We start from the raw sequence: 27,842 nt of genomic DNA, 5'->3' as shown, positions 1-27,842 counted from the left end.
AAAATGGGTACACACAGGTATCAGAAAGTGTACGTTATGGCGAATGTAAAACCTCTGTAGTTCAGACTTCCGTTTTTGCTGAATATAACTTGACTGAGCAGTTATATGTGATATTTAATGTTTTTCGTCCTTTCCAGTTTGAGCCAAGTATAATAATTGATGAACTTTTAGACACCAGTTTCCGTTATGATTCTTTATGAAAAAAATATTGTTAAATGAAGATGTTGACATTTCAGTTTTTTTTCCAATTTGTCAGACTTAGTGTTTTATGTGAAAAATAAACCTATTATGTTTTGTTAAAAATTGTAATGAGAAGACTAGAAGGAAGAAACAGCAGGAATATAGATCGATTTTAGACATTGTTCATATCTTATACTACAAATTTCAATTACTGAAAGTAGTTTTACTGACATTATTTTTAGAAACTTCAAATTGTAGCGAAACAATTAACAAGAAATATATAAACATGTCAGACAGTGTAACCTGTAGATGTCGTAGGAGATACACAAGAGAACAAATATCTACTTTCTTACTCATTTGGATATCAACCAGGTTTTTGTATATGATACCAAGCATTTCAGACCATGTGTTATTCGTTGTTGTTTGTTTGTTTTTTTTGTTTTTATGCTATTTATTCGAAAGAGTGGTTTGTTGTTGGCTGGTGTGATCAGCTGTAAAGGAGTAGTTTGTTGGTGGCTGGCCTGATCAGCTGTAAAGGAGTGGTTTGTTGGTGGCTGGTGTGATCAGCTGTAAAGGAGTGGTTTGTTGATGGCTGGTTATGATCAGCTGTAAAGGAGTAGTTTGTTGGTGGCTGGTGTGATCAGCTGTAAAGGAGTGGTTTGTTGGTGGCTGGTGTGATCAGCTGTAAAGGAGTGGTTTGTTGGTGGCTGGTGTGATCAGCTGTAAAGGAGTGGTTTGTTGGTGGCTGGTGTGATCAGCTATAAAGGAGTGGTTTGTTGGTGGCTGGTGTGATCAGCTGTAAAGGAGTAGTTTGTTGGTGGCTGGTGTGATCATCTATAAAGGAGTGGTTTGTTGGTGGCTGGTGTGATCATCTATAAAGGAGTGGTTTGTTGGTGACTGGTGTGATCAGCTGTAAAGGAGTGGTTTGTTGGTGGCTGGTGTGATCAGCTGTAAAGGAGTAGTTTGTTGGTGGCTGGTGTGATCAGCTGTAAAGGAGTAGTTTGTTGGTGGCTGGTGTGATCAGCTGTAAAGAAGTGGTTTGTTGGTGGCTGGTGTGATCAGCTGTAAAGGAGTGGTTTGTTGGTGGCTGGTATGATTAGCTGTAAAGGAGTGGTTTGTTGGTGGCTGGTGTGATCAGCTGTAAAGGAGTGGTTTGTTGGTGGCTGGTGTGATCAGCTGTAAAGGAGTGGTTTGTTGGTGGCTGGTATGATCAGCTGTAAAGGAGTGGTTTGTTGGTGGCTGGTGTGATCAGCTGTAAAGGAGTGGTTTGTTGGTGGCTGGTGTGATCAGCTGTAAAGGAGTAGTTTGTTGGTGACTGGTGTGATTAGCTGTAAAGGAGTGGTTTGTTGGTGGCTGGGTGATCAGCTGTAAAGGAGTGGTTTGTTGGTGGCTGGTTATGATTAGCTGTAAAGGAGTAGTTTGTTGGTGGCTGGTGTGATCAGCTGTAAAGGAGTGGTTTGTTGGTGGCTGTTGTGATCAGCTGTAAAGGAGTGGTTTGTTGGTGGCTGGTTATAATTAGCTGTAAAGGAGTAGTTTGTTGGTGGCTGGTGTGATCAGCTGTAAAGGAGTGGTTTGTTGGTGGCTGGTGTGATCAGCTGTAAAGGAGTGGTTTGTTGGTGGCTGGTGTGATCAGCTGTAAAGAAGTGGTTTGTTGGTGGCTGGTGTGATCAGCTGTAAAGGAGTGGTTTGTTGGTGGCTGGTGTGATCAGCTGTGAAGGAGTGGTTTGTTGGTGGCTGGTGTGATCAGCTGTAAAGGAGTGATTTGTTGGTGGCTGGTTAATATTAGCTGTAAAGGAGTGGTTTGTTGGAGGCTGGTTAGGTTTAGCTGTAAAGGAGTAGTTTGTTGGTGGCTGGTGTGATCAGCTGTAAAGGAGTGGTTTGTTGGTGGCTGATTATGATTAGCTGTAAAGGAGTGGTTTGTTGGTGGCTGGTGTGATCAGCTGTAAAGGAGTAGTTTGTTGGTGGCTGGTGTGATCAGCTGTAAATGAGTGGATTGTTGGTGGCTGGTGTGATCAGCTGTAAAGGAGTAGTTTGTTGGTGGCTGGTGCGATCAGCTGTAAAGGAGTGGTTTGTTGGTGGCTGGTGTGATCAGCTGTAAAGGAGTAGTTTGTTGGTGGCTGGCGTGATCAGCTGTAAAGGAGTGGTTTGTTGGTGGCTGGTGTGATCAGCTGTAAAGGAGTGGTTTGTTGGTGGCTGGTTATGATCAGCTGTAAAGGAGTAGTTTGTTGGTGGCTGGTGTGATCAGCTGTAAAGGAGTGGTTTGTTGGTGGCTGGTGTGATCAGCTGTAAAGGAGTGGTTTGTTGGTGGCTGGTGTGATCAGCTGTAAAGGAGTGGTTTGTTGGTGGCTGGTGTGATCAGCTGTAAATGAGTGGATTGTTGGTGGCTGGTGTGATCAGCTGTAAAGGAGTAGTTTGTTGGTGGCTGGTGCGATCAGCTGTAAAGGAGTGGTTTGTTGGTGGCTGGTGCGATCAGCTATAAAGGAGTGGTTTGTTGGTGGCTGGTGTGATCAGCTGTAAAGGAGTAGTTTCTTGGTGGCTGGTGTGATCATCTATAAAGGAGTGGTTTGTTGGTGGCTGGTGTGATCATCTATAAAGGAGTGGTTTGTTGGTGACTGGTGTGATCAGCTGTAAAGGAGTGGTTTGTTGGTGGCTGGTGTGATCAGCTGTAAAGGAGTAGTTTGTTGGTGGCTGGTGTGATCAGCTGTAAAGGAGTAGTTTGTTGGTGGCTGGTGTGATCAGCTGTAAAGAAGTGGTTTGTTGGTGGCTGGTGTGATCAGCTGTAAAGGAGTGGTTTGTTGGTGGCTGGTATGATTAGCTGTAAAGGAGTGGTTTGTTGGTGGCTGGTGTGATCAGCTGTAAAGGAGTGGTTTGTTGGTGGCTGGTGTGATCAGCTGTAAAGGAGTGGTTTGTTGGTGGCTGGTGTGATCAGCTGTAAAGGAGTGGTTTGTTGGTGGCTGGTGTGATCAGCTGTAAAGGAGTGGTTTGTTGGTGGCTGGTGTGATCAGCTGTAAAGAAGTGGTTTGTTGGTGGCTGGTGTGATCAGCTGTAAAGGAGTGGTTTCGTTGGTTGCTGGTGTGATCAGCTGTGAAGGAGTGGTTTGTTGGTGGCTGGTGTGATCAGCTGTAAAGGAGTGATTTGTTGGTGGCTGGTTAATATTAGCTGTAAAGGAGTGGTTTGTTGGAGGCTGGTTAGGTTTAGCTGTAAAGGAGTAGTTTGTTGGTGGCTGGTGTGATCAGCTGTAAAGGAGTGGTTTGTTGGTGGCTGATTATGATTAGCTGTAAAGGAGTGGTTTGTTGGTGGCTGGTGTGATCAGCTGTAAATGAGTGGATTGTTGGTGGCTGGTGTGATCAGCTGTAAAGGAGTAGTTTGTTGGTGGCTGGTGCGATCAGCTGTAAAGGAGTGGTTTGTTGGTGGCTGGTGTGATCAGCTGTAAAGGAGTGGTTTGTTGGTGGCTGGTGTGATCAGCTGTAAAGGAGTAGTTTGTTGATGGCTGGGTGATCAGCTGTAAAGGAGTGGTTTGTTGGTGACTGGTTATGATTAGCTGTAAAGGAGTGGTTTGTTGGTGGCTGGTGTGATCAGCTTTAAAGGAGTGGTTTGTTTGTGGCTGGTGTGATCAGCTGTAAAGGATTAGTTTGTTGGTGGCTGGTGTGATCAGCTGTAAAGGAGTGGTTTGTTGGTGGCTGGTGTGATTAGCTGTAAAGGAGTGGTTTGTTGGTGGCTGGTGTGATTAGCTGTAAAGGAGTAGTTTGTTGGTGGCTGGTGTGATCAGCTGTAAAAGAGTAGTTTGTTGGTGGCTGGTGTGATCAGCTGTAAAGGAATAGTTTGTTGGCTGGTGTGATCAGCTGTAAAGGATTAGTTTGTTGGTGGCTGGTTATATCAGCTGTAAAGGAGTGGTTTGTTGGTGGCTGGTGTGATCAGCTGTAAAGGAGTGGTTTGTTGGTGACTGGTGTGATCAGCTATAAAGGAGTAGTTTGTTGGTGGCTGGTGTGATCAGCTGTAAAGGAGTAGTTTGTTGGTGGCTGGTGTGATCAGCTGTAAAGGAGTGGTTTGTTGGTGGCTGGTGTGATCAGCTATAAAGGAGTAGTTTGTTGGTGGCTTGTGTGATCAGCTATAAAGGAGTGGTTTGTTGGTGGCTGGTGTGATCAGCTGTTAAGGAGTAGTTTGTTGGTGGCTGGTGTGATCAGCTGTAAAGGAGTCGTTTGTTGGTGGCTGGGTGATCAGCTGTAAAGGAGAGGTTTGTTGGTGGCTGGTTATGATTAGCTGTAAAGGAGTAGTTTGTTGGTGGCTGGTGTGATCAGCTGTAAAGGAGTGGTTTGTTGGTGGCTGGTTGTGATCAGCCGTAAAAGAGTAGTTTGTTGGTGGCTGGTGTGATTAGCTGTAAAGGAGTGGTTTGTTGGTGGCTGGTTATGATCAGCTGTAAAGGAGTGGTTTGTTGGTGGCTGGTTATGATCAGCTGTAAAGGAGTAGTTTGTTGGTGGCTGGTGTGATCAGCTGTAAAGGAGTGGTTTGTTGGTGGCTGGTTATGATTAGCTGTAAAGGAGTAGTTTGTTGGTGGCTGGTGTGATCAGCTGTAAAGGAGTAGTTTGTTGGTGGCTGGTGTGATCAGCTGTAAAGGAGTAGTTTGTTGGTGGCTGGTGTGATCAGCTATAAAGGAGTGGTTTGTTGTTGGCTGGGTGATCAGCTGTAAAGGAGTGGTTTGTTGGTGGCTGGTTATGATCAGATGTAAAGAATTAGTTTGTTGGTGGCTGGTGTGATCAGCTGTAAAGGAGTAGTTTGTTGTTGGCTGGGTGATCAGCTGTAAAGGAGTGGTTTGTTGGTGGCTGGTTATGATTAGCTGTAAAGGAGTAGTTTGTTGGTGGCTGGTGTGATCAGCTGTAAAGGAGTAGTTTGTTGATGGCTGGTGTGATCAGCTGTAAAGGAGTAGTTTGTTGGTGGCTGGTGTGATCAGCTGTAAAGGAGTAGTTTGTTGGTGGCTGGTGTGATCAGCTGTAAAGGAGTGGTTTGTTGGTGGCTGGTGTGATCAGCTGTAAAGGAGTAGTTTGTTGGTGGCTGGTGTGATCAGCTGTAAAGGAGTGGTTTGTTGATGGCTGGTTATGATCAGCTATAAAGAAGTAGTTTGTTGGTGGCTGGTGTGATCAGCTATAAAGGAGAAGTTTGTTGGTGGCTGGGTGATCAGCTGTAAAGGAGTGGTTTGTTGGTGGCTGGTGTGATCAGCTGTAAAGGAGTGGTTTGTTGGTGGCTGGTGTGATCAGCTGTAAAGGAGTGGTCTGTTGGTGGCTGGTGTGATCAGCTGTAAAGGAGTGGTTTGTTGGTGGCTGGTTATGATTAGCTGTAAAGGAGTAGTTTGTTGGTGGCTGGTGTGATCAGCTGTAAAGGAGTAGTTTGTTGATGGCTGGTGTGATCAGCTGTAAAGGAGTAGTTTGTTGGTGGCTGGTGTGATCAGCTGTAAAGGAGTAGTTTGTTGGTGGCTGGTGTGATCAGCTGTAAAGGAGTGGTTTGTTGGTGGCTGGTGTGATCAGCTGTAAAGGAGTAGTTTGTTGGTGGCTGGTGTGATCAGCTGTAAAGGAGTGGTTTGTTGATGGCTGGTTATGATCAGCTATAAAGAAGTAGTTTGTTGGTGGCTGGTGTGATCAGCTATAAAGGAGAAGTTTGTTGGTGGCTGGGTGATCAGCTGTAAAGGAGTGGTTTGTTGGTGGCTGGTGTGATCAGCTGTAAAGGAGTGGTTTGTTGGTGGCTGGTGTGATCAGCTGTAAAGGAGTGGTTTGTTGGTGGCTGGTGTGATCAGCTGTAAAGGACTGGTTTGTTGGTGGCTGGTGTGATCAGCTGTAAAGGAGTGGTTTGTTGGTGGCTGGTTATGATCAGCTGTAAAGAAGTGGTTTGTTGGTGGCTGTGCTGTCCAACATATTTAGTGATTTCTGTTATCCTTTGTGTGTATTACTATATGTATTATAGTAACATAAGAAGTGAAAAATTCATTAAAGTTTTTAAAAAGTGATATATCATGGTAATATAATTGTACAATTTGTAGCTCTATTCTGAGCTCCACATACTACTGTGAATCTTTCAACTCCCAAAACTTTGACCCTGAGTATTCCTTAGATTGTGGTTTTGTATCACTGAATTACAGCAAAATTTAGTGTATACAAGCGTTGCTTTACTTCCACTGAACCGGTACCCCTGCTTTTATTCACTATCACTAGATGGATGCCACAACATTGATTTGTCGGTCTATTGAGCTTTATCAAATAGCCTTTTTTCTCACTGTATTATACATCAGTGAATCAATCATCTTTTAAACACCTGTACATAACTGACCACGCAATGCACGCAAGTAATTTTAAAAAGTCTAAAAAATTCAAGATAAACACTATGGTCTATTGAAGACTAGTAGTTAACTCCGACACTAAATAATTTAACAGTATATGTTAGAAAAAATAAAATGAAAAAGAAGGGGAAAAAATAAAATATCATTTTAAGAGTCTCACAAACCGACAATTACGGTCATATTATTAGAAATTTAGAAAAACAACACACTAAGATCGTATATTTAAGAATAGAAGCGTTTGATACAGCCTTTTCTATGACGGTGTCTCTAAAATTTGCCTTAATGATTTAACAGCACATGTTAAAAACAAAAGAAAAGTAAGAACAAAAAAAAATACAATATCACTTTCAGATTTTCACAAACTGACAATTACAGTCATATTATAAGAAAATAATAAAAACAAACAAAACACACAATAAGCTCATATATTTCAGAAAAGAAGCATGGGCTAAATCCTTTTATATGATGGTGTCACTAAAATTTGTTCTAGAGGATATTGTCAGTTAGAAAAACACACCCAGTATATTGTAAATATATGCACAACCCTGCATTATTGTTTCGCTGACAATCTCTGTACTTAAAACAAAATCAAACAATTGCATTGTTTTAATAATATACTGGGTTTTAATATTTTTTCATATTTTTCTATTTTTTATGACAGAAGTGTTTTTTTTCTAGTCAGGGACGGAGGAATCACTAAATACCAGTGTGTCTTTGGAATGTTGTTCGGAATAATATACACGACCGTTATGGGAAAGGAACGACTACACAATCTCAATCCTTATTATAGGATTCTTTATCTGCTACATCAATCGTGGGAGACGTCCTCTCTTTGGTAGCATTTAACTAGCCCATGCCTTATTCTTTAAAATAGCCTATAATTTCAAATACTGTATCCTTACGCCCATGATTTTTCCAAAGTCCATGAGTGCAGTCGGGAGAAACAATGGGAATTTTTATTGTTCCTTTCGGCTTAACTACTTCGAAACTGCAAAATATTTACGAGGATACAGTATAGAAATTCAAAATTAAAAGAAGGATTTTAGCGAGAGATCATTCAAAAAAGGGGACCTTTATTTTAATTTTTTGTATCAAGATATACTTTATTTTTATAAGTATATCACAGACAACACAAAGGTGAACAATTTGATTAAATTTCTAAACAATATTATGATAAATTTACATTTCATTAGGAACAATCATTTGTTTTGTGCTTTGTTTTATTTTTCCTTTCAATTTGTTTTTTTGTTGATATGTTTGTTGTGTTTTTTTTGTGTCTTTTTTAGTATTATTTTTTATTTATATACTTATGTATACTTTATGGAAACACAGTCAATCCTGTTCGTCACAGTTTCATATGATTACTCGTCAAAATGTAATACTAAAAATATATTAAGGAATGAGTGTATATTCATAAAAATTTTGTTATATGAATTTAACGCTAATTACTATATCAGTACGCCGCCTACCAAAATCAATAACAACAACAACCTTGATTTACTCTCAAAGCTAGATGTCACTACCTTAATTTACTGCCACTGGATCGTGGCCACTGCATTTATTTACTACAATTAGATCAATACCACTGCTTTGGTTTACTACAATTAGATCAATACCACTGCTTTGGTTTACTACAACTAGATCAATACCACTGCTTTGGTTTACTACAATTAGATCAATACCACTGCTTTGGTTTACTACAACTAGATCAATACCACTGCTTTGGTTTACTACAACTAGATCAATACCACTGCTTTGGTTTACTACAACTAGATCAATATCACTGCTTTGGTTTACTACCAATGTTTTGATACCATTACTTAAATTTACTTTCCATGATCCGTCACCACTGCAAAACTACTTTTATTTTATAGCATTGTATCGATACCACTAGATTGATACCACTGCTTCTTTGATTTCCTACGCCTGGATCGATTTCACTGCTTTTAAACACAGTCATTGGATCGATTTAAATTCTATGAAACACTACCATTAGATCGATACTTATTGCTTCGATTTGCAATCTTTGGATTGACCATTAGATCGATACCTATTGTTTCGATTTACAACCATTACATCGATAACTATTGCTTCGATTTGCAACTATTCGATCGACCATTAAATCGATACATATTGCTTCGATTTACAACTGTTGAATAGACCATTCGATCGACACCTACTGCTTTGATTTACAACTATTACATCGATACCTATTGCTCCGATTTGCAACCATTCGATCGACCATAATATCAATACCTATTGCTTCGATTTACAACCATTGAATCGACCATTAGATTGATACATATTGCTCTGATTTACAACCATTAGATCAATACCTATTGCTTCGAGTTGCAACCATTGGATCGACCATTAGATCTTTACCTGTTGCTCTGATTTACAACCATTACATCGATACCTATTGCTATGATTAACAACCATTGTATCGATACCTATTGCTATGATTAACAACCATTGCATCGATACCTATTGATATGATTTACAACCATTAGATCGATACCTATTGCTTTGATTTGAAACCATTGAATCGATACGATTTGCTGTGATTATAACTAAGTAATCGTATGCTATATTCTTTACAGGTTGTGATATATTAGTACGCTGATATTAGTACGTTGTTACAAAAGCTAAGCAAGTATAACTTGCCAAATACGGTTTCGTCTGTTCCTCAATTTTGCAAGTTTGGTCAAATACTACTTTAGGTTAAGTTTTGTTAGTAAATTCAACTTGTACTTCATTTAAATATTTTGCTTTATGTTTATAGCATTGACAATTTCTGATAAATTTTTATTCAGAAAAGCAGTATTTGTCGCATTGATTTTTATAGTAAAATCTTATGAAATTTCTACTGAGATCACAAATTGCAGAGATAACATCATCGTTAATTTTACTGTACATAATTCATCTTGATTTAAAACTTTCTAATTTACAAGTAATATGACCAGAGGCTTAAACGTGAAATTCTATATTCAAAGCTGCTTATTTCACGTATAGAAATTTGAACTAAAACGTTATAAGATCTTTGAATCAACTCTGATTTAAATTGGCAATTAAAGCTATAATCAAGACATTTCGTACAATTCAATTACTATTATTTGTTTTATTTGCGGAATTTACTAATATATTATTCATAAAACTCAAGTTTTAGTGTTGATCAAAAATAATTACAATATAAGATACGAAAATTCAATTTCAATATTCAGAATAACTACAATAAAACATTAACAGGAATACAAATGTATACACATATGTATTTAGATTCTAAGCGACGATAAAACTAAAACAAATAAACCTAAATGAGTGGCAAACACATGTACATATAACGTCATGTTTTTATTGGTACACATATTGATTTCGTTATCAATAAATTAAAACCCAACTAGATATTTCTATTATACACATATGTACATTCACAGTCCTAAAATCTGTTGACATTGCACAAGGTCATGTTTTTCTCTGACTGAATGGCGTAATTACACTAAATCCATTGCATGTTGGATGTGTACTGATTAATACTTTAGTCTTAGATACATGATTTTTTTATCATTTGCTAATAGTTTTTGCACTAGCTTTCAGTAACTGCGAGTACTGTCAGATGTGTCTTTTGCCCACGGTGTTTTTCTTAGTTGCTTTTATGCTTTGTATCGATCTGATGAGTTAAGCCATTTCCAACTGAGTTTTATAGAATGTTCCTATGTTGTGCTGTTACACAAATGTCCCAGGTTAGGGGGAAGGGGCATGTGAAAATTGTCGTTTGTTGCTGTTTACCATATTTGTTTTTCGTTTATTATTTTGTACAGTTTGTTCTTGTTTTGTTGTGTTCACCACTGGCCCAGGTTTAGGGGGAGTGTTTGGCGCCCGCTAAAATGTTTAATCTCGCCGCATTCTGTATGTGTCTGTCCAAGTCAGGAGCCTGTAATTTAGTTGTTGTCTTTTGTTGCTGTATATCATATTTGTTTTTCGTTCATTGTTTTGTACATAAATCAGACCGTTGTTTTTCTCGTTTAAATAGACTATTTTCATATTACCGACTTTTGACTCCGGATTATATAATTTGTTGACTGGTTACCTTGGACATCATGGTACTCGGTCAAGTAAGAGCAGCCAAAATATGTAAAATCAAACATATAATCGGTGTAATTTGAGGGGAAAGTTTACTGTTTTCCGATGATTTTGTAGTGAAAAAAAAATATTAACCAGGTAATTTTCCACAAAAATTGTACCGATTGAAAGCTTGGTTTCACTTCTTTAGCTTGTTCTTACCTGACTTGGTACCATGAAGTCCAAGGTAACCAGTCGACAAATTATATAATCCGGAGTCAAAAGTCGGTAATATGAAAATAGTCTATTGTTTAACACGCCACATCTGGGCTTTAAGTTATAGTTGACTATACGGTATAGTTTTCGTTCATTGTTGAAGGTCGTACGGCGACCTAGAGCTGCTAACATCTACGTTATTTGGTCTCTAGTGCATAGTTGTCTGATAGACAATTATACCACATTTCCATATGTTTATATTGTTTAACGCGTTTCTCACGAATTTACGACTTTTTAATACACGTGACCTGCTGTTACCTCCTATCTAACAAATAAAATGCACTTTTAGATAAATACGGAATACAATAAGGAAGTTATATACAATTTATGTCACAATTCAAAATCAATTTAATTCTTGTTTAAACCTATAAAGTGTACTTTACTATTTTTTAATATTAGAAATAGGGTGACGTACAATGTACCAATGACTTCTTTTGTCATATGTAACACGTACACTGAATGTATAAAACAAAAATATACATACATTTATTCTTACTTCAAAACATTTGCACTTAAGGTTTACAGTTATTGCGTTATTATAAAATATTTAAGTAAGGTCACGTTGGTAAAATTATATAATGTATCTTTAATGGGACTTGGGACATTCCCATGTTTCTCACCTTATTCTTGTAGTACTATGTTCTAAAAGTTATAAGATTAAGGGGGTATCCAACACGTAGACTGAAACAAATTTGGCACGTTTAATTGTCATAAAATTTTGACAAAATATTTACTTTGACCTGTTGACAAAAAAAATAAAAATTTAAAGACATTTGAACCACACAATTTACAGTGGTGATTTCATTTGATATATAGCAGTTTGAGAAACACTATTTTTGATTATTGAGAAGCTGGATGTTATCTTACTTATAGAATGTGACTAAAACGTTCAGCTAGCTCCCTTTGGTGTTGGTGTTCTGTGCCCGCTTAAGACATCGATTCGAGTTACATCTTTAAAGATTTTGACATTTAAATTCAGAATAACGTTCTACTTTTTAAATGACATATATTATATGCTTTCTGAACTCCATTAAATAGTACTTATAATACAAAGAAAAAGTAAACATGTGTGTTTAGTGTTGACCTGATTTATTGGCGTATAATACGACCAAAGTCAAATAAATCAACGTAAATGATGTTCAGAATAAATGAGCCTCTATAGATTGGTTTCGGTAGATTGTTCATGATTTGACTTCCCGTTTAGTGATTAAAATATACATATTTCTCCGTACATACTGGACATGCATATACGCTTCTGTCATCTTTTTAATATCCCACAAGACATTTCCAATTAATATGGAGATATAATATTCTTTATAGGCTTATATCTGAAAGCTCAGATATATAAATGGGAATGTGTAGTACTCACGGCCTACTGAGACATATAAAGATCACGTTCTAATACAATCTTTAAACAAATGATCAATTCCTTTTTCGCTACTTGTTGGAAATAGCTATAAACAGAGATGTCACAGCACCAAAGAAGAACTTCTTACCATCGAAACACATCTGTACAAGCACCTACATCATATTACCATCGAAACACATCTGTACAAGCACCTACATCATATTCACATGGAAACACATCTGTACAACTACCTACATCATATTACTATAGAAACATATCTGTACAGCTACATACACCATAATACAAAGGAAACACGTCTGTAACAATATTACAACATATCACCATAGCAACAAATCTGCATAAACACATATATCATGTTACCATGGGAAAACATGTCAACAATCACCTACATCAATTGAAACATTTCTGTACGTGCAACTGTATCATATTAATTATGTAAAAGTACCACATCTTGTTACCATGGAAACACATCTGTACAAGTATCACAATTACCATGGAAACACATTTGCAAACGTACCACAGTATATTAACAAATCTAAATACTCAAGCCAACTGTCTGTTTATTTGTATATCTACACTTACCTGAAGAATACCACATTGAATTTCGTAGAATATAAACTTGTAATCCTGAAAAAAAGAACAATAAAATTTGATGATTCTGTGAAAAACGGCATAGTCCTTGTTGTATTTTTGTACACTATGTGTATGTGGTGGAGCTTGCTTACCATTCAGGAGCATATGGAATTTTATTATGTTTTAAAGGGGTTCCTATTGCTCTTGCTCTACCACAGTGTTATATTCTGTCCTATCAATTCACAATGTTGTCTCTACCGGTAAAAGTAAAATATTTCATTTTTCGTCAAATGTAGTGTAAGAGAATTTTCTTGTGCCGATGGTTTTATGAATTGGTGATGGCTTAGCGTTAGACAAGAGACATTCACCAATATGATATTATCTTATGCGTAATCACAGGACATGGCTCCGAAGCGCATTTTAATGGAAGTAACACATCGGGTGTCACTTGTGGAGCAAGAAGTTCTTTCCATCACACACGCTTTTTTTCGGGTTCGTTTTTGCGCACTCTTTAGTTTTATGTGTAGCCTTTCGTAGACTGATTGTCTGCTCGTTGTTTTTTCTTGTAATGATGTTGTCTGGTTTTCTACAACATGTGATTTTTGAATTTTCTCATGCTCCCGTCTTTCCCCTTTCAACTTATAATAACAGACATAATATACAAACGACTTTGTATCAAAAGGCCAAGGATTTGTTTTTATTAAGGATGTCAACTCGGTAAAAAATTACTAATCGAGTACTCGTTGGCTTTTACCAAGCGATACTCGAGTACTCTCTCGGAAAAATATTTATAAAATGGAAGCAGACAATTATACCCAAATACATACATTTGTATTGTGGGTCGTTGTTTAATGGACGTAAAACCGTCAGTATTATTATCTATGACTTAGATAATAGTCCCAGGAATATTATAACTTATTAGTAGCTCATTTACTGTTTCGGTTCTTTGAGCGTTCCGGATGAAGGTAAATCCAGAAAAGAGCTTCGGACGCATGACATTTATAACGTGTTGTTTTCATTTTTTACTATATGTAAAAAATAATCTAATTATAATTCAATAAGCACTAATTGAAAAATGATTACAAAGTCAAACCAGATCAAACAACAGTAAGGGGTAATCGTAAAGAAAAAACACTCTGAGGGTTAACATAGGGTGCAACGATTTTTTTTGTATTTAGAAATGTTATACTTTTTCTGATCAGAGTCGGTTTCTCAACTTTGTTACGTAACTTATTGTCCTGCAAACGAAAATATGTGCCCTGATGGTACATATGAAATGGAATGGCTAAGACACGCTTAGCCAAAAGTGTGATCCTAGAAAGTTGCTCACATGCATAGCCCACATCTTTTCGGAGGCATTGTAAATTTTATGACAATTATGTGCAAATTTTAATTTCAATTGATCAAAGATAAGTATCTAATTTTTAGATGCGCTCTTAACAGAAAATAAATTCTATTTAAAGAAGGCAACACCATGGTAACAGGAAACCAACTAGTCTATTCGATAGTCGGTACTACCGAGTGATACTCGAGTACACGAGTACTCTTTTTATGATTAGATAAAAGTACTTTGTATCCACAAATATAAGGCAATTATTTGTTTTAATTTTATTATATAACACAGGTGTTTTTTAACCAAAAACATCTTTTATATACTTAGACTGTACGAAAATACTAGTGAAAATTTTATGCTTGCTCAAGGGACGATTGTGCTATCTATTACGATGCCATTGTTGTTGCTAGTCAAGTAATATACTGCAAATAGCTATAATAATTTACCAAAAACTACTATATTACACTCTTAAAGTATTTTTTCCCCTAGAAAATTGTCCTTCAACCTCATTTTGTCACTTGTGTAAGTATTATTTGCCCTCGTTCTTGGAATTCCTCGAAATTTGATTGTTTTTCTTTAAAAATTTTGTAGTTGTTTCGCAAGAAAAATGTAATTGGACATGATTTGCGCATACTGGTACTGTTCTCAATTGTATAATAAAAAAAATCGATTATAAAATGGAACCATTTTGCTGGCGATCTGTTTTGTAAATTTCTAAACATGCAATGAAATGATCAAAGGTACCTGTAACTCAGTTTGCGGTTGTAGTTGTTTGTTTTTATTTGTTTGTCGTTTGTTGTATTTGTTTTGTCAAAAATCAGGCCATTGGTTTTTTTTTTTCATTTCAATACTGTATCACATTTTGTCATGTCGGGGACTCTTAAAGGTGACTATACACGGTGGGGCTGTTTCTCATTGTTGAAGGTTGTGCGCGGAACGATAGCTGCTTAAATCAACTTCATTTGGACTATGGTGGATAGTTGTCCCATTGGCAACTTGATAAAGATATCAAAGGGATACCATTAAGTTGACCATAGCTTTTAAAGAAGATATACTATAGATATGGTTCATCTGCTTTTGTTATTTGCTTTTTTTTCCTTTAAAGCCACATATTTTATATTTATCTCAAATGTTAATGTCAAGCCTCGATAAGCCATTGTTGCTTTTCAAAGACAATTTATCTAAAATAATACTGCATTCATAAATAACACCCCTAACTGTAGATAAACCTTGTATAAAGTGAACATGTATTGTGGCTACAAAAAGCGTAAAATGTCAATATATTTTTATGTTTACCAAAGATTGAATTGCATGCCATGCGTTCTAACGAAATAACTGAATTATCTGATGTATATTTGCACATTTTCTGCTATAACAGTGCATACACAAATGAATGAAACCTTATAATTAAATTATCGACCCATAGTCATCTCATCAGCCTCTTAATCAAGAATTGACATTAAAATCAAAAACATTTAGTCTCAAATATTATGTTGTCGTGCCGACATAAAGGATCAATATATTTAATTGTGCAATGGTAACCATGGTTTGAGGCAAAATTACAAACCTACCAAGCTGCATATTGGGATATCATATTATGTGAGATCTCGTAAAAATGAATAAAAAACGCCATTCAAAAATCTTCTATTTTATATATAATAGGGATTTGGCAAATTATGAATATTGTGTTTGGGTGCCATTACAAAAAAAAACCAAACTTTTTTAACTTTAGTTTCTATCATACAATTAAAAATTGCATATGATTTTTTTTACTGATGATATTGTAAAATGCAACTATAACTGATACATTATCAGTACCATCACTCATTCACTCCATAAATGTAAAGTTTCAAAAACTATCCCATCCTATCCCATCCTTCTTTCAAACGTTAATAACCAAAAACCGAAAGAGAAATTGATGTTTTCATGTGACATTTTGATGAATTCACGTGACATTTATATATGGTTAAATAGAATGAAAAAATCAAAAACCCAGAATTCAGTTTCTTCCTCACAATTCATCCACATTATCGAATATTTCTCTCAGACATATTCACAGGTCTAATATATATCATATCTATCATATCTTAAACAAAACCTTTCAGAATTTCGGTCCTCAATGATCTTCCACTTGTTCTTGACTTGGACTTTAAACTTTTTTTGATTCGAGTGTCACTGAGTCTTTTGTAGACGAAACGCGCGACTGGCGTACAAAATTATAAGCCGTTTATTTCTGATGAGTCATCTTAAACCTATACCACACCTAAATGTTTCAATGATAAACACCTGTAGCATATTGACGACTTTAAGTCTAGTGCTAGTTCCTCATTCATAAAAATATGATTCAGCTTGCCACGTTATTTCTAGTGACCTTAACATTATCAACAACATGTCTTCTCGAAATGAGTTATGTAAAGGCCAAAATGTCGTGAGCTTAAATCCACCAATGAGAAACACAACTTTAAATTACTGATGGAGTCATTCGACTTTTATTCCAGGCATTATACTTAACGCGAAAAAGAAGACTTGGATAATCTTTTTCGAATGGTTTATTGCTGTATATAATACAAAATAGAATGAAAAATTGAATGGGTCTATGTACACTCGTAAACCTTTATCGTTGTCTGTACACATGTGCAGTTGGTATGTTTACCTGTTACGTTGGTCTTTACACATATGTCGTTGTGCAGTTGGTATGTTTGCATGTATTATTGCTCTGTACACATGCGTCGTTAGTATGTACACCTGTATGATTTGTCAGTGCACCTGTATCGTTTGTCTGTACACCTTTATGGCTGCTTTTTTATTTGTCTTTGCATCTGTATCGTTAGTATGTACACCTGTATCATTGTTATCTTTACATGTATCGCTGGTGAGTTCTTCTATATCGTTGGTCAATACACCTGTATCGTTAGTATGTAGACCTGTATCAGTGTTGTCTTTACATGTATCGCTGGTGAGTTCTTCTATATCGTTGGTCAATACACCTGTATCGTTAGTATGTACACCTGTATCAGTGTTATCTTTACATGTATCGCTGGTGAGTTCTTCTATATCGTTGGTCAATACACCTGTATCGTTAGTATGTAGACCTGTATCAGTGTTATCTTTACATGTATCGCTGGTGAGTTCTTCTATATCGTTGGTCAATACACCTGTATCGTTAGTATGTACGCCTGTATCATTGTTATCTTTACATGTATCGCTGGTGAGTTCTTCTATATCGTTGGTCAATACACCTGTATCGTTAGTATGTACACCTGTATCATTGTTATCTTTACATGTATCGCTGGTGAGTTCTTCTATATCGTTGGTCAATACAACTGTATCGTTTGTCTGTACACCTGTATGGCTGCTTTTTTATTTGTCTTTGCATCTGTATCGTTAGTATGTACACCTGTATCATTGTTATCTTTACATGTATCGCTGGTGAGTTCTTCTATATCGTTGGTCAATACACCTGTATCGTTAGTATGTACACCTGTATCAGTGTTATCTTTACACGTATCGCTGGTGAGTTCTTCTATATCGTTGGTCAATACACCTGTATCGTTAGTATGTACACCTGTATCAGTGTTATCTTTACATGTATCGCTGGTGAGTTCTTCTATATCGTTGGTCAATACACCTGTATCGTTAGTATGTACACCTGTATCATTGTTATCTTTACATTATCGCTGGTGAGTTCTTCTATATCGTTGGTCAATACACCTGTATCGTTAGTATGTACACCTGTATCAGTGTTATCTTTACATGTATCGCTGGTGAGTTCTTCTATATCGTTGGTCAATACACCTGTATCGTTAGTATGTACACCTGTATCATTGTTATCTTTACATGTATCTCTGGTGAGTTCTTCTATATCGTTGGTCAATACACCTGTATCGTTAGTATGTACACCTGTATCAGTGTTATCTTTACATGTATCGCTGGTGAGTTCTTCTTCTATATCGTTGGTCAATACACCTGTATCGTTAGTATGTACACCTGTATCAGTGTTATCTTTACATGTATCGCTGGTGAGTTCTTCTATATCGTTGGTCAATACAACTGTATCGTTGATTATGACACCTGTAGCGTTGGTCGATAAACTTGTATCTTTGGTCTATACACATGTATCGTTGGTCACACGATATGTATCGATGGTCAGCACGCCTATATCATTGGTCAATTCATCTTTGTCGTTGGTCAATATACCTGTATCATTGCTGCGTTCATTTATATCGTTGGTCTGTCCACCTGTATCATTGGTCAGTTTATCTATATCGTTGGTGAATACACCTGTATCGTTTGTAAATACATCTGTGTCGTTGGTTAATACATATGTATCGTTGGTCAATACACCTGTATCGTTGGTCAATACATCTGTATCGTTGGTCAGTACACCTGGCTCGATGGTAAATTCACATGTATCGTTGGTCTGGCCAGCTGTATCATTGGTCTATTCTACTATATCGTTGGTCAATACACCTGTCGTTTGTCAATAGACCTGCATCGTTAGTCGTTAGTCAATACACATGTATTGTTGGGCTGTACTCTTAAATTTTTTCTTTTCAATTGCCTGCCATCACGCGGAGGGATCCAAATGTGGAAGATTTACAATCAATTCAAAATTGGATTACGAAATGAAGTCGGAGCTCTTATATTTTTTATTAACTTTACAGTAACGTACAAATCCTCATTATTTTGTTTTAACAGAAATGATAAAGTTTGGATGGGAACTGTAGAAATAAAACACTCAATACATTAACAAGACGTTTAATGCTCTACACGGAAATAACTCATATTATTACCAATTCAGTGTAAACAAATATTTTTTTATTCCCAAGTCTTAGATTAGAAGTATTCTGAAATTTTATTTGTGTTAGTATAAAACTGTATTCTTCTGCTTTTATCCTAAGGGAATTCGTATTTAACTGTTTCTTTGATTCTTATAACAAAATTATATATTTATACGCAACAAAAAGTCTACTGCTTCTCATTTAAGACACAATTTTACAAGTTTTTGTTGCACTATAATTTCATTCATTTCTCATGGGAATACATTGCATTTTCTAAGAAGTAAATCTTATTTTATCAAATGTATAGATGTATAATAGGATATCTATAAACATAACATTCCTCCAAGGATGCAAGTAATGTAACTGTCTCTATAGGTCTGAAACTCAAGGAAATTATACTACCAATTCTGTCAAGGGAGTCTTTACTACGACATGGAACGTTATTATCAAATCTGTCAAGGGAGTCTCTACTACGACATGTAACGTTCCTACAGTATAGGTATACTAACATGTCGAAGTCTTATATCAAAATCAAATGGACAAAATAAGCATCCATAATTCTTCGGAAATTGTTTGTGACGTTAATGGGATATGCAAATTGTTGTAGTTGCTTGGGTTGTAATACGTATTAGATGTACTTAGTATTTGATTTAAACAAATATATTTGACCCCTTTGTGTGCCTGTCCCAATTGCAAACAAGGTGCCTCTAATGCAGAGGTTGTTGTTGGTTGTTGCCTGTAATGGTTTTTTAATGATATTGTTTTAAATCAGACCGTTTGATGTCTCTTGAATTGTTCCACATTTTGTTGTCTGGTGCTTTTTATAGCTTTTTATAACTAAACGATACGAGTTTGTTCATTATTGAAGAAGAAAAACACTTTATGAATTTGATATGTCCAAAGCGCTATTCTAGATTAACCTTGATTAGGAATTCGAACGCACAAAGCAAAAAATTTGAAAGCCCGGAATGTATAAGTACTGGAACACGTGGATAGCTATAGGACCAAAAGGAATTTAAAAGTAAAGGACAAATCCATATCAGATATACTTTTTTAGATGAATGTGAAGTATGACTGCATTGTAATGAAATTTTAAAAGTTTTAAAACGGGTAGCAATGAGTGGTTCGCGGACTTTTACTATTCAATTTCGCGCCTGGCAAAAATGAGACCAATATTCGAAACAATGTGTGGCCAATTCTTTTAGATAAAACGTATTTCATTAATATTCCAAATTGTAAAAATGATTCATACAAATGGATATGTGTCTAAAGGCTACTATGTCCTGTAAAAATGATTCACACAAATGGATATGTGTCTAAAGGCTACTATGTCCTGTAAAAATGATTCATACAAATGGATATGTGTCTAAAGGCTACTATGTCCTGTACAAATGATTCATACAAATGGATATGTGTCTAAAGGCTACTATGTCCTGTACAAATGATTCATACAAATGGATATGTGTCTAAAGGCTACTATGTCCTGTAAAAATGATTCATACAAATGGATATGTGTCTAAAGGATGCTATGTCCTGTTAAAATGATTCATACAAATGGATATGTGTCTAAAGGCTACTATGTCCTGAAAAAATGATACATACAAATGGATATGTGTATAAAGGCTACTATGTCCTGTAAAAATGATTCATACAAATGGATATGTGTCTAAAGGCTACTATGTCCTGTAAAAATGATTCATACAAATGGATATGTGTCTAAAGGATACTATGTCCTGTAAAAATGATTCATACAAATGGATATGTGTCTAAAGGCTACTATGTCCTGAAAAAATGATTCCTACAAATGGATATGTGTCTAAAGGCTACTATGTCCTGTAAAAATGATTCATACAAATGGATATGTGTCTAAAGGCTACTATGTCCTGTAAAAATGATTCATACAAATGGATATGTGTCTAAAGGCTACTATGTCTGGCTACTACATTTCCATTTGGTGAGCAGTGAAACATTGTTCAAAACCCTGGTTTGGAATAAAGTTTTAAAGAAGATCATGTTCTACTAAATATTTGTACCAAAATTCAAGTTGAAGTAGCCATGGCTTTATGGTTAACTACCTTACACCCAAATTTTAACTGAAAATGTACTGATTTAACGCTTGCACATCACTATGCTTAGAAAAAGAAAAGATTTTCAATCAAATTGAACATAATTATATATTTAGGTATAAGTAAATGTGACTATGACTTCATAGTTAGCTACCTAACACCAAAAATAAACATGATGCGGGACGAACAAACGATTGAACGAACAAACGGGCGGACAGATACAAAGACCGGAAGCATAATGCCCCCTACTATCGAAGACAATGCACCAATAACATGTACTCTGTCTTGTCTTTTAAGTTTGTTACTGTCGACTTAATATATGATATTAAATATATGATTTGACTAAGAAATGCATAAATACATAAACTATCCTACCTTAAGTTCTTGTATCACAGGCACTGGGAGTCTGTCGTGAGTTCCTAAACAATTTGCAAGACTTGCAAAAATAGGTTCTGAAGCAAATGCCAGGCTATTACTGCAATTAGAAACAAGTAATACAAAAACTATATTGTACATTGTTATAAATAATGAGCAACAGAAAAAAACTGATTCAGTTAATTTTGATATTTTGTTTAACCTTGATAACCTATTTTGATTGGACAAGTTCCACAGGAATTGAAGGATAAACAGTTATATACGTGGTGGCGTCCTCGCCTCGACTCCTGGAGGTCGTAGGTTCGAACCCATGCCGGGTCCAACCAATGACTTAAACAAATGTGTTTGCTACATCTACACTAAATATGCGGCATTGAGTATCGAGACATGTTTTCCGGCGGATTAAGTATCGAGACATGTCTTCCGGCGGATTAAGTATCGAGACATGTTTTCCGGCGGACTGTCATCATCATCATCATCATCATCATCATCATCATCATCATCATCATCAATCATCTCATCATCATCATCATCATCATCATCATCATCATCATCATCATCATCATCATCATCATCATCATCATCATCATCATCATCATCATCATCATCATCATCATCATCATCATCATCATCATCATCATCATCATCATCATCATCATCATCATCATCATTCATCATCATTAATTATTCTTATTATCCCAAAATCTTTGTGTTCTTTATATATTAATCACTCAGGTAGCTCTAATGATTTTGCTTGCACTGGCGTAGGAGCCGGGCGGGGTGGGGGGAAAAGGGGGGGGGGGGGGGGGTGCGGGGGGACAAAACTATGTTTTGCCCTAAACCCTTTTTTTGCCCCAAAAATGTATGGAAATAAAAATAAAAGATGATAGAGTACACTAACTTACTTTTTATGTCCTTTTTGGTCATATAGCTCTTCAACTGTTTCGGTTCTTATAAGTCCTTGGCTTTCAAATGTTTGTCTTTGAGCGTTCCTGATGAAGGTAAATCCAGAAAACGCTTCGGACGCATGAAATTTATAATGTGTTGTTTTCATTTTTTATTGCTAGACTATTAGACTAAAGAATGGTATTTTTTGTCACTTTCAGAAGTTTGACCCCCTCCGACGTTTCAGTTTGCTCCTACGCCAATGTTCTAAATAATAATGCTTCGTGTCATGTGGTGTTTCGTGTCATGTTTCTATATAAAGTAACTAACATTAACAATAAAGTTGCATGACGCAGTGAATTAATGTGATGCATAATTTACTGCCACTCCCTAGATACTAAATAATTATATAATAACATGTTACATCCTTGTTCATTGACCATGTAAATGTTCTCATTCTAAAATGGTCATTATTAAAATACATCAATAACTTCGAACGTTGTTAACTTGTTTACAAGAAACTGAACGGATTTGAATTAAATGTTTTACTCTCCAATGTTGACATTATGATAAGTTCTATCAGAAACATACATACTTAGAACTATAATAATAAAAGAATAGGCATTATTTATAATACAGTGGTTTCACAATACAGAACAGCATTAGGATTTGTAAACAAAAATCTCTTTTGGTTACTATTTAAAACAAAAATTGTCTGATCTTATCCATTTTCATAAAGTGCAGATGGCCATTGAATAATGCTGTATAAACCACGGAGTAATTTATTGTTTGCAAAGATCAAACTAAATGTAAGCTTCACGTTAAAACCCTCATTTTATGAAAATTGGGATGGTTTCATTCCAAGAAGATAAATCTAAAAATGTTACCATAGCCACCAATCAGAAATGAGTAGGACATAGTGATCGGGTTTTATCGATCATGGGAGAGAGACTCCGCAGTATTAGAGTTTATAGTAGCAAAACAAGAGGATTGAAGATGTTTTACCACTCCAAATTTATCTCTGTCCCCACTAAATATTCTGTAATAACTTTTTTATATATAAGAACCACATTCAGCTGAATTTGTATAAAGAATTTGTTCGTTCTTTACCTATGTACTATACCGACACAAATGCAAACTACGAGAAAAATGAAGGAAATAAATTTGAATGTAATAATTTGTGTAATATCATTCAAATTTACTTTCAATGTCGTCAACTGACCAGTTCGAAAAAATTGAGAATTTCAAAAATTCTAATAATTGGTTCTGTTATGTCTTTTTGTTTTTTGCCCATTTTTCATTGACCATTTTTTTCCACGACAACTGCTAAATTTAACAATCTTGTAAAGACATCTAGGTGATACATTTGAATCCGCCTCTGCTTATTCATAATCGGCCTTTGTTCGCGCTGATAGCCTTGTAAGAGATACATGAACTGATTGATTTTTTAGTAAAGTGTTGTAATGAGAGTCTGATATTTCACGTTGACAGGATGTTGTCCTCAAATTGATATAGATAATGTGATGGTACTTAAGGTAGAATTACTTCATAACGTTTCTGTAATCAGCTGAATATAAGTGTCCATTTCTATAAGATAATCAGCACAATTTATTTTTAATCTAATGATCTGTATATTTTTAGTCTTTGAATGAGCAGGTGGTTAAGTTAAATGATCAATATGCAATCATCTACCTTCATCATGAGCAGCTCAGTCCTATGTCAAGTATTTATTCTTAATCACGTGTCTGAGTAAGCTTTATGTTAATATCGCTAATAAGCTCATTTGTTTTAATGCGTGCGTTCTTATATAGTCACATTCCTTTGGAATTTAACGAACAGTTTTCAGATACAAAGATGTAATTGAAAACTACAAAGAAGCCATGTCTGAATGAAAACTGCAATGCCATGTCCGGCAGAAACTTCGAAGATGTCATGTCTTTAAGAAAACGGACATGGCATTCATCATAATACCTAGTATATACGCGTTTAGTAATGCAGATCTCCAAATGTCTCTTGTTTTCATGCGGTTTGGGTTCAGCCTCCAACAATATTATTATACCCAACAAATTTGATTGAAATTATTCCAAATTTTAACTAAATACATAAGTTGAGGTTGGCTTATACGGGATAATCCACTTTTTTCGTTTATAGCTCTATTAGACTTAGCACTTTTTAATTGAGTTTTGATTGTTCTCTTATATTCAGTAAGTCTACTAAGTCTACTGTAATTGCATTACAGTTGCTTCTATATCTCTTCTCGATATATTTTGTTTCTATCGGTCCTTACTCACCATAAATCATAATAGTTGCAGAACTGATAGCATTTTTACTGCTATAAAAAATCTAATAAATCATTTAGGAATTAGGAAAAAAAGAAATGGCGATACATTTTCACCTTACCGAACATCTACAGTATATCAAAAGTTGTGGGATGACGTATATAGATTTAAGAGGTACGGCCATTAAAGATGAGCAAAACCTATCCTGAAAAGTAAGCTATAAAAGGCTCCTTTATGAAAAGATGTAAATAATTCAAAGAGAAATCCAACGCTCTGGTCTATATTCAAATCAACACACGAAAAACTAGTATGATAGACAGTAACCAACCAACGACAACCACTGAAATACATTCTCCCAACTTCAGACAGGCGCATACAGTTAGTAGCGGAATTAACAGTTGTTTGCGAATGATCAATCATTTCACTTACCTGGGACAGTGTTGTTAAAGCCAAACATAAGAACAAATTGTAAACATCTATTAAGAAAGGCTTGTGAAAAGCATTTGTGAAAAACTCGGACTTTTGTCCGTTAAATCATCTTATGTGAAAGACAAGGATTTTTTGATGAATGTTGAAAATTATTTTATATTACTTAAGAGCATTTTACAGTTTCAAACGCCTCGCCTTTTCTAAAAATATTTTGGCTTGTTTTGTGTATAATCATAGGATGTTTGATCCCTTTGGATCATTCAAAGGTATCATTCATGTACCAACAGTTTTGTATGCGAAGTCCGAAATCATTGGTTACCTTTTGCCGTGGTGTCTATTGTATTCTTCTCTGTATTATTATGATATTAATTTGTTCAATGTCAATATGTTTTTTGAACAAATTACATTTCTCCTTGTCCTATTTCCATATTTTCTTTCTTATCACTATCGTTTTCTGGCTTGTATAAGTCACGTATTTATCTTGTCGAGATTTCACTATTTCACCCCTAATAGTTAATTTAAAACGAAAGTGTACATCGGAGAATAAGCTTGAAAATTTAATGACTTTAGGATCAACAAAGTGTCGTAAAATATGAATATTAGTAAAGACAGACTCTTTACATTAACACTTGTATTTTGGCATGTGAGATTCTCGTCTGAGTTTTTTCTAGCCCTACCATCATTGCAAATTTATCATTTCTCTTGAATAGATCAAGCAGATGATTACCAACAAGATATTTTGTTTTATTCATATTATTCTTTCCCTTGGTAAGATATTCTTGATATTGCACATTGTCATTAAATCTTGCAACATTTTGTGGGTAGTGGCTGTGAAAGATGAAGGCAACGTACTTAAACAAATTTATTCACTGTCTAAATATCTTAATCAGAGTTTAATAATTCAACTGCATTTCAGTGCGCCTACTGCTGGATTAGTATTCATCGTTTTAAAATCTGAAGCATTCTATGTAATGATTTCAAAAGCGTCCACCAAAACGTTGTGATAGAAGGTGACCTATAGTTGTAAGTTTCTGTGTCTTTTGATCTCTTGTGGAGAGTTGTCTCATTGGCAATCATACCATATCTTCTTATTTTTATAACAACGACCAAGACAACGGAAGTTATCCACTACCGTTACCATTATCTTCATTGTGGTGTTTGAACATCAAAATAACCCATGGTCATATAGAATTCAAAATGTCAGACTCAAACACTCAAACGATATAAAATGTGTAATTGTATGTATTCTAAGGCTGTAACTTCCCTAGTTAGGACTACTATTTGGCAGTTTTTGACTGCTCTGTTTATGTTTACTTTGGTTTCAAACTATTTAATATATTATAAAATTGAGAATGGAAATGGGGAATATGTCAAAGAGACATCAACCCGACCAAAAAGCAGACAACAGCCGAAGGCCACCAATGGGTCTTCAATGTTATTATGTACATTTGGTCTCAAGTATACCTGATACATATAGATTCTTACTGCATCGAGTGTGAGACGATATTTATTTTCACTCGAGACATTTAAATTTTCAAATATAAAACGCGAGGCTTCAAAATATTTAAATTTAACTGTCGAGAGTGGAGAAATGTCGTATTGCACGAGAATTTAAGGTGGAATTTGTTTCTCTAATGATTTTTAGACGATATGCAGACAATTTTTAATCCATATTTTTGAATGATCAGCGAAATGATGTGACATCAGACATGGTCGCCTGTTTCATGACGTCACAATAGGAAATTCAGAGGAAATCAAGAAAATTTTACGTCATAATCGAGTTCAAACGAACCACACGTAAGTTAAATGAAAATAATCAACAGCGACTCTTTTCACAAAAAATCTTAAGAGTAAAAATACTCGTAAGTCATACACATTTCAGTATAACTTACGATCAATTTTAATCGTAAGATTTTTTGTGAAAAGAGTCGCAGGTCAGGAATGGAACAAATCGGGTAAGAATTAGAGAAAAGATATCACAGAAAGTTGTGTGTTCTGGTATCGGTTTCATTGAGTTATATTATCATAGAACAATTATATTTGTACGCTAATTATGTTGCACTTTTATCAAAAGTACTTTTGATATAACTATTTAAGGAAGAAACATGATTCTATTTCTTGGAATCTAATTGCAGAGCGCTTTAAATGAATGTAATAAAGAATGTCGGATACATCTCTTAGGAGCAGAAAAATCCGGAAATAATGTGTGTTCAGCCAGAAAATCATTTCCATTAGGTAACTAAACAGTTGTCGGTGAGAAACCTAACTGTTGTTTATATGTTGTTTAAGTATCGTGTTTATCATTAACTATAGGATTGTCTGTGTTTTTATAATTTCCTTCCATTTTTTAAACTTTGTATTGTACTTTACACATCAAAGAAAAACGTTATGTTCTAACTGTAAGCTAGCACACTCTTTGGCCTTTATTATTAATCATCTTTTACTGTCTAATACAGTGCATGATTTGTTTTGTATCACACCAAGATAAACCATAAATACATCAAAAGAACAATTAACAAATATACAATTTAGATGGAATCACAATAAAAGAAATAGCTGTCAACAAAAGAAAGTTAGCCAAATGGTGTTTACAAAAAGAAATTTTTTAAATCATAGAATTAGTTGCATAAATAGATTTCCAGATAGCCAGTAGTTGTACATAGGAGTATTAGAAATAACTTTTGATTTTTCTCTATTTTATTTTATTACGAAAGTCCATTGATTACTCCGTTGAGAATTGTTATCCTCAACGGATCAAAGAAGATGGATTTTTGAATAGTCTGATTTAACTTTGCAAATAAAGTACTGCTTATCATACAGCTATATTTTAGTTCTGGAAAATGGAGAATTTTGCTGTTTTAGTGTGAAATAGAAATCATTTGTTAAAGATGCGAGAATGGGAACATTCTCAA

The 27,842-nt window shown here is 35.5% G+C and overlaps 1 protein-coding gene across 1 annotated transcript in view; it reads right to left on the bottom strand.

The window, feature by feature from the left end:
- Window positions 1–27,842, bottom strand: part of LOC127736973 (SCY1-like protein 2) — a 98,361-nt gene that overhangs the window by 33,535 nt on the left and 36,984 nt on the right. Inside the window, exons 3-4 of the mRNA XM_052247535.1 lie at window positions 21,338–21,437; window positions 12,792–12,836 (exon numbers count right to left, since the gene is read on the bottom strand). Of these exons, the coding sequence (XP_052103495.1) occupies window positions 12,792–12,836; window positions 21,338–21,437 (145 nt within the window). The remainder of the gene's footprint in view (window positions 1–12,791; window positions 12,837–21,337; window positions 21,438–27,842) is intronic.

This window comes from Mytilus californianus, unplaced genomic scaffold (genome assembly GCF_021869535.1).
Source record: "Mytilus californianus isolate M0D057914Y unplaced genomic scaffold, xbMytCali1.0.p SCAF_1, whole genome shotgun sequence".
NCBI lineage: Eukaryota > Metazoa > Mollusca > Bivalvia > Mytilida > Mytilidae > Mytilus > Mytilus californianus.
The sequence above is the reverse complement of the archived record's forward strand: the minus strand, read 5'-3'. Positions and strand labels throughout refer to the sequence as shown.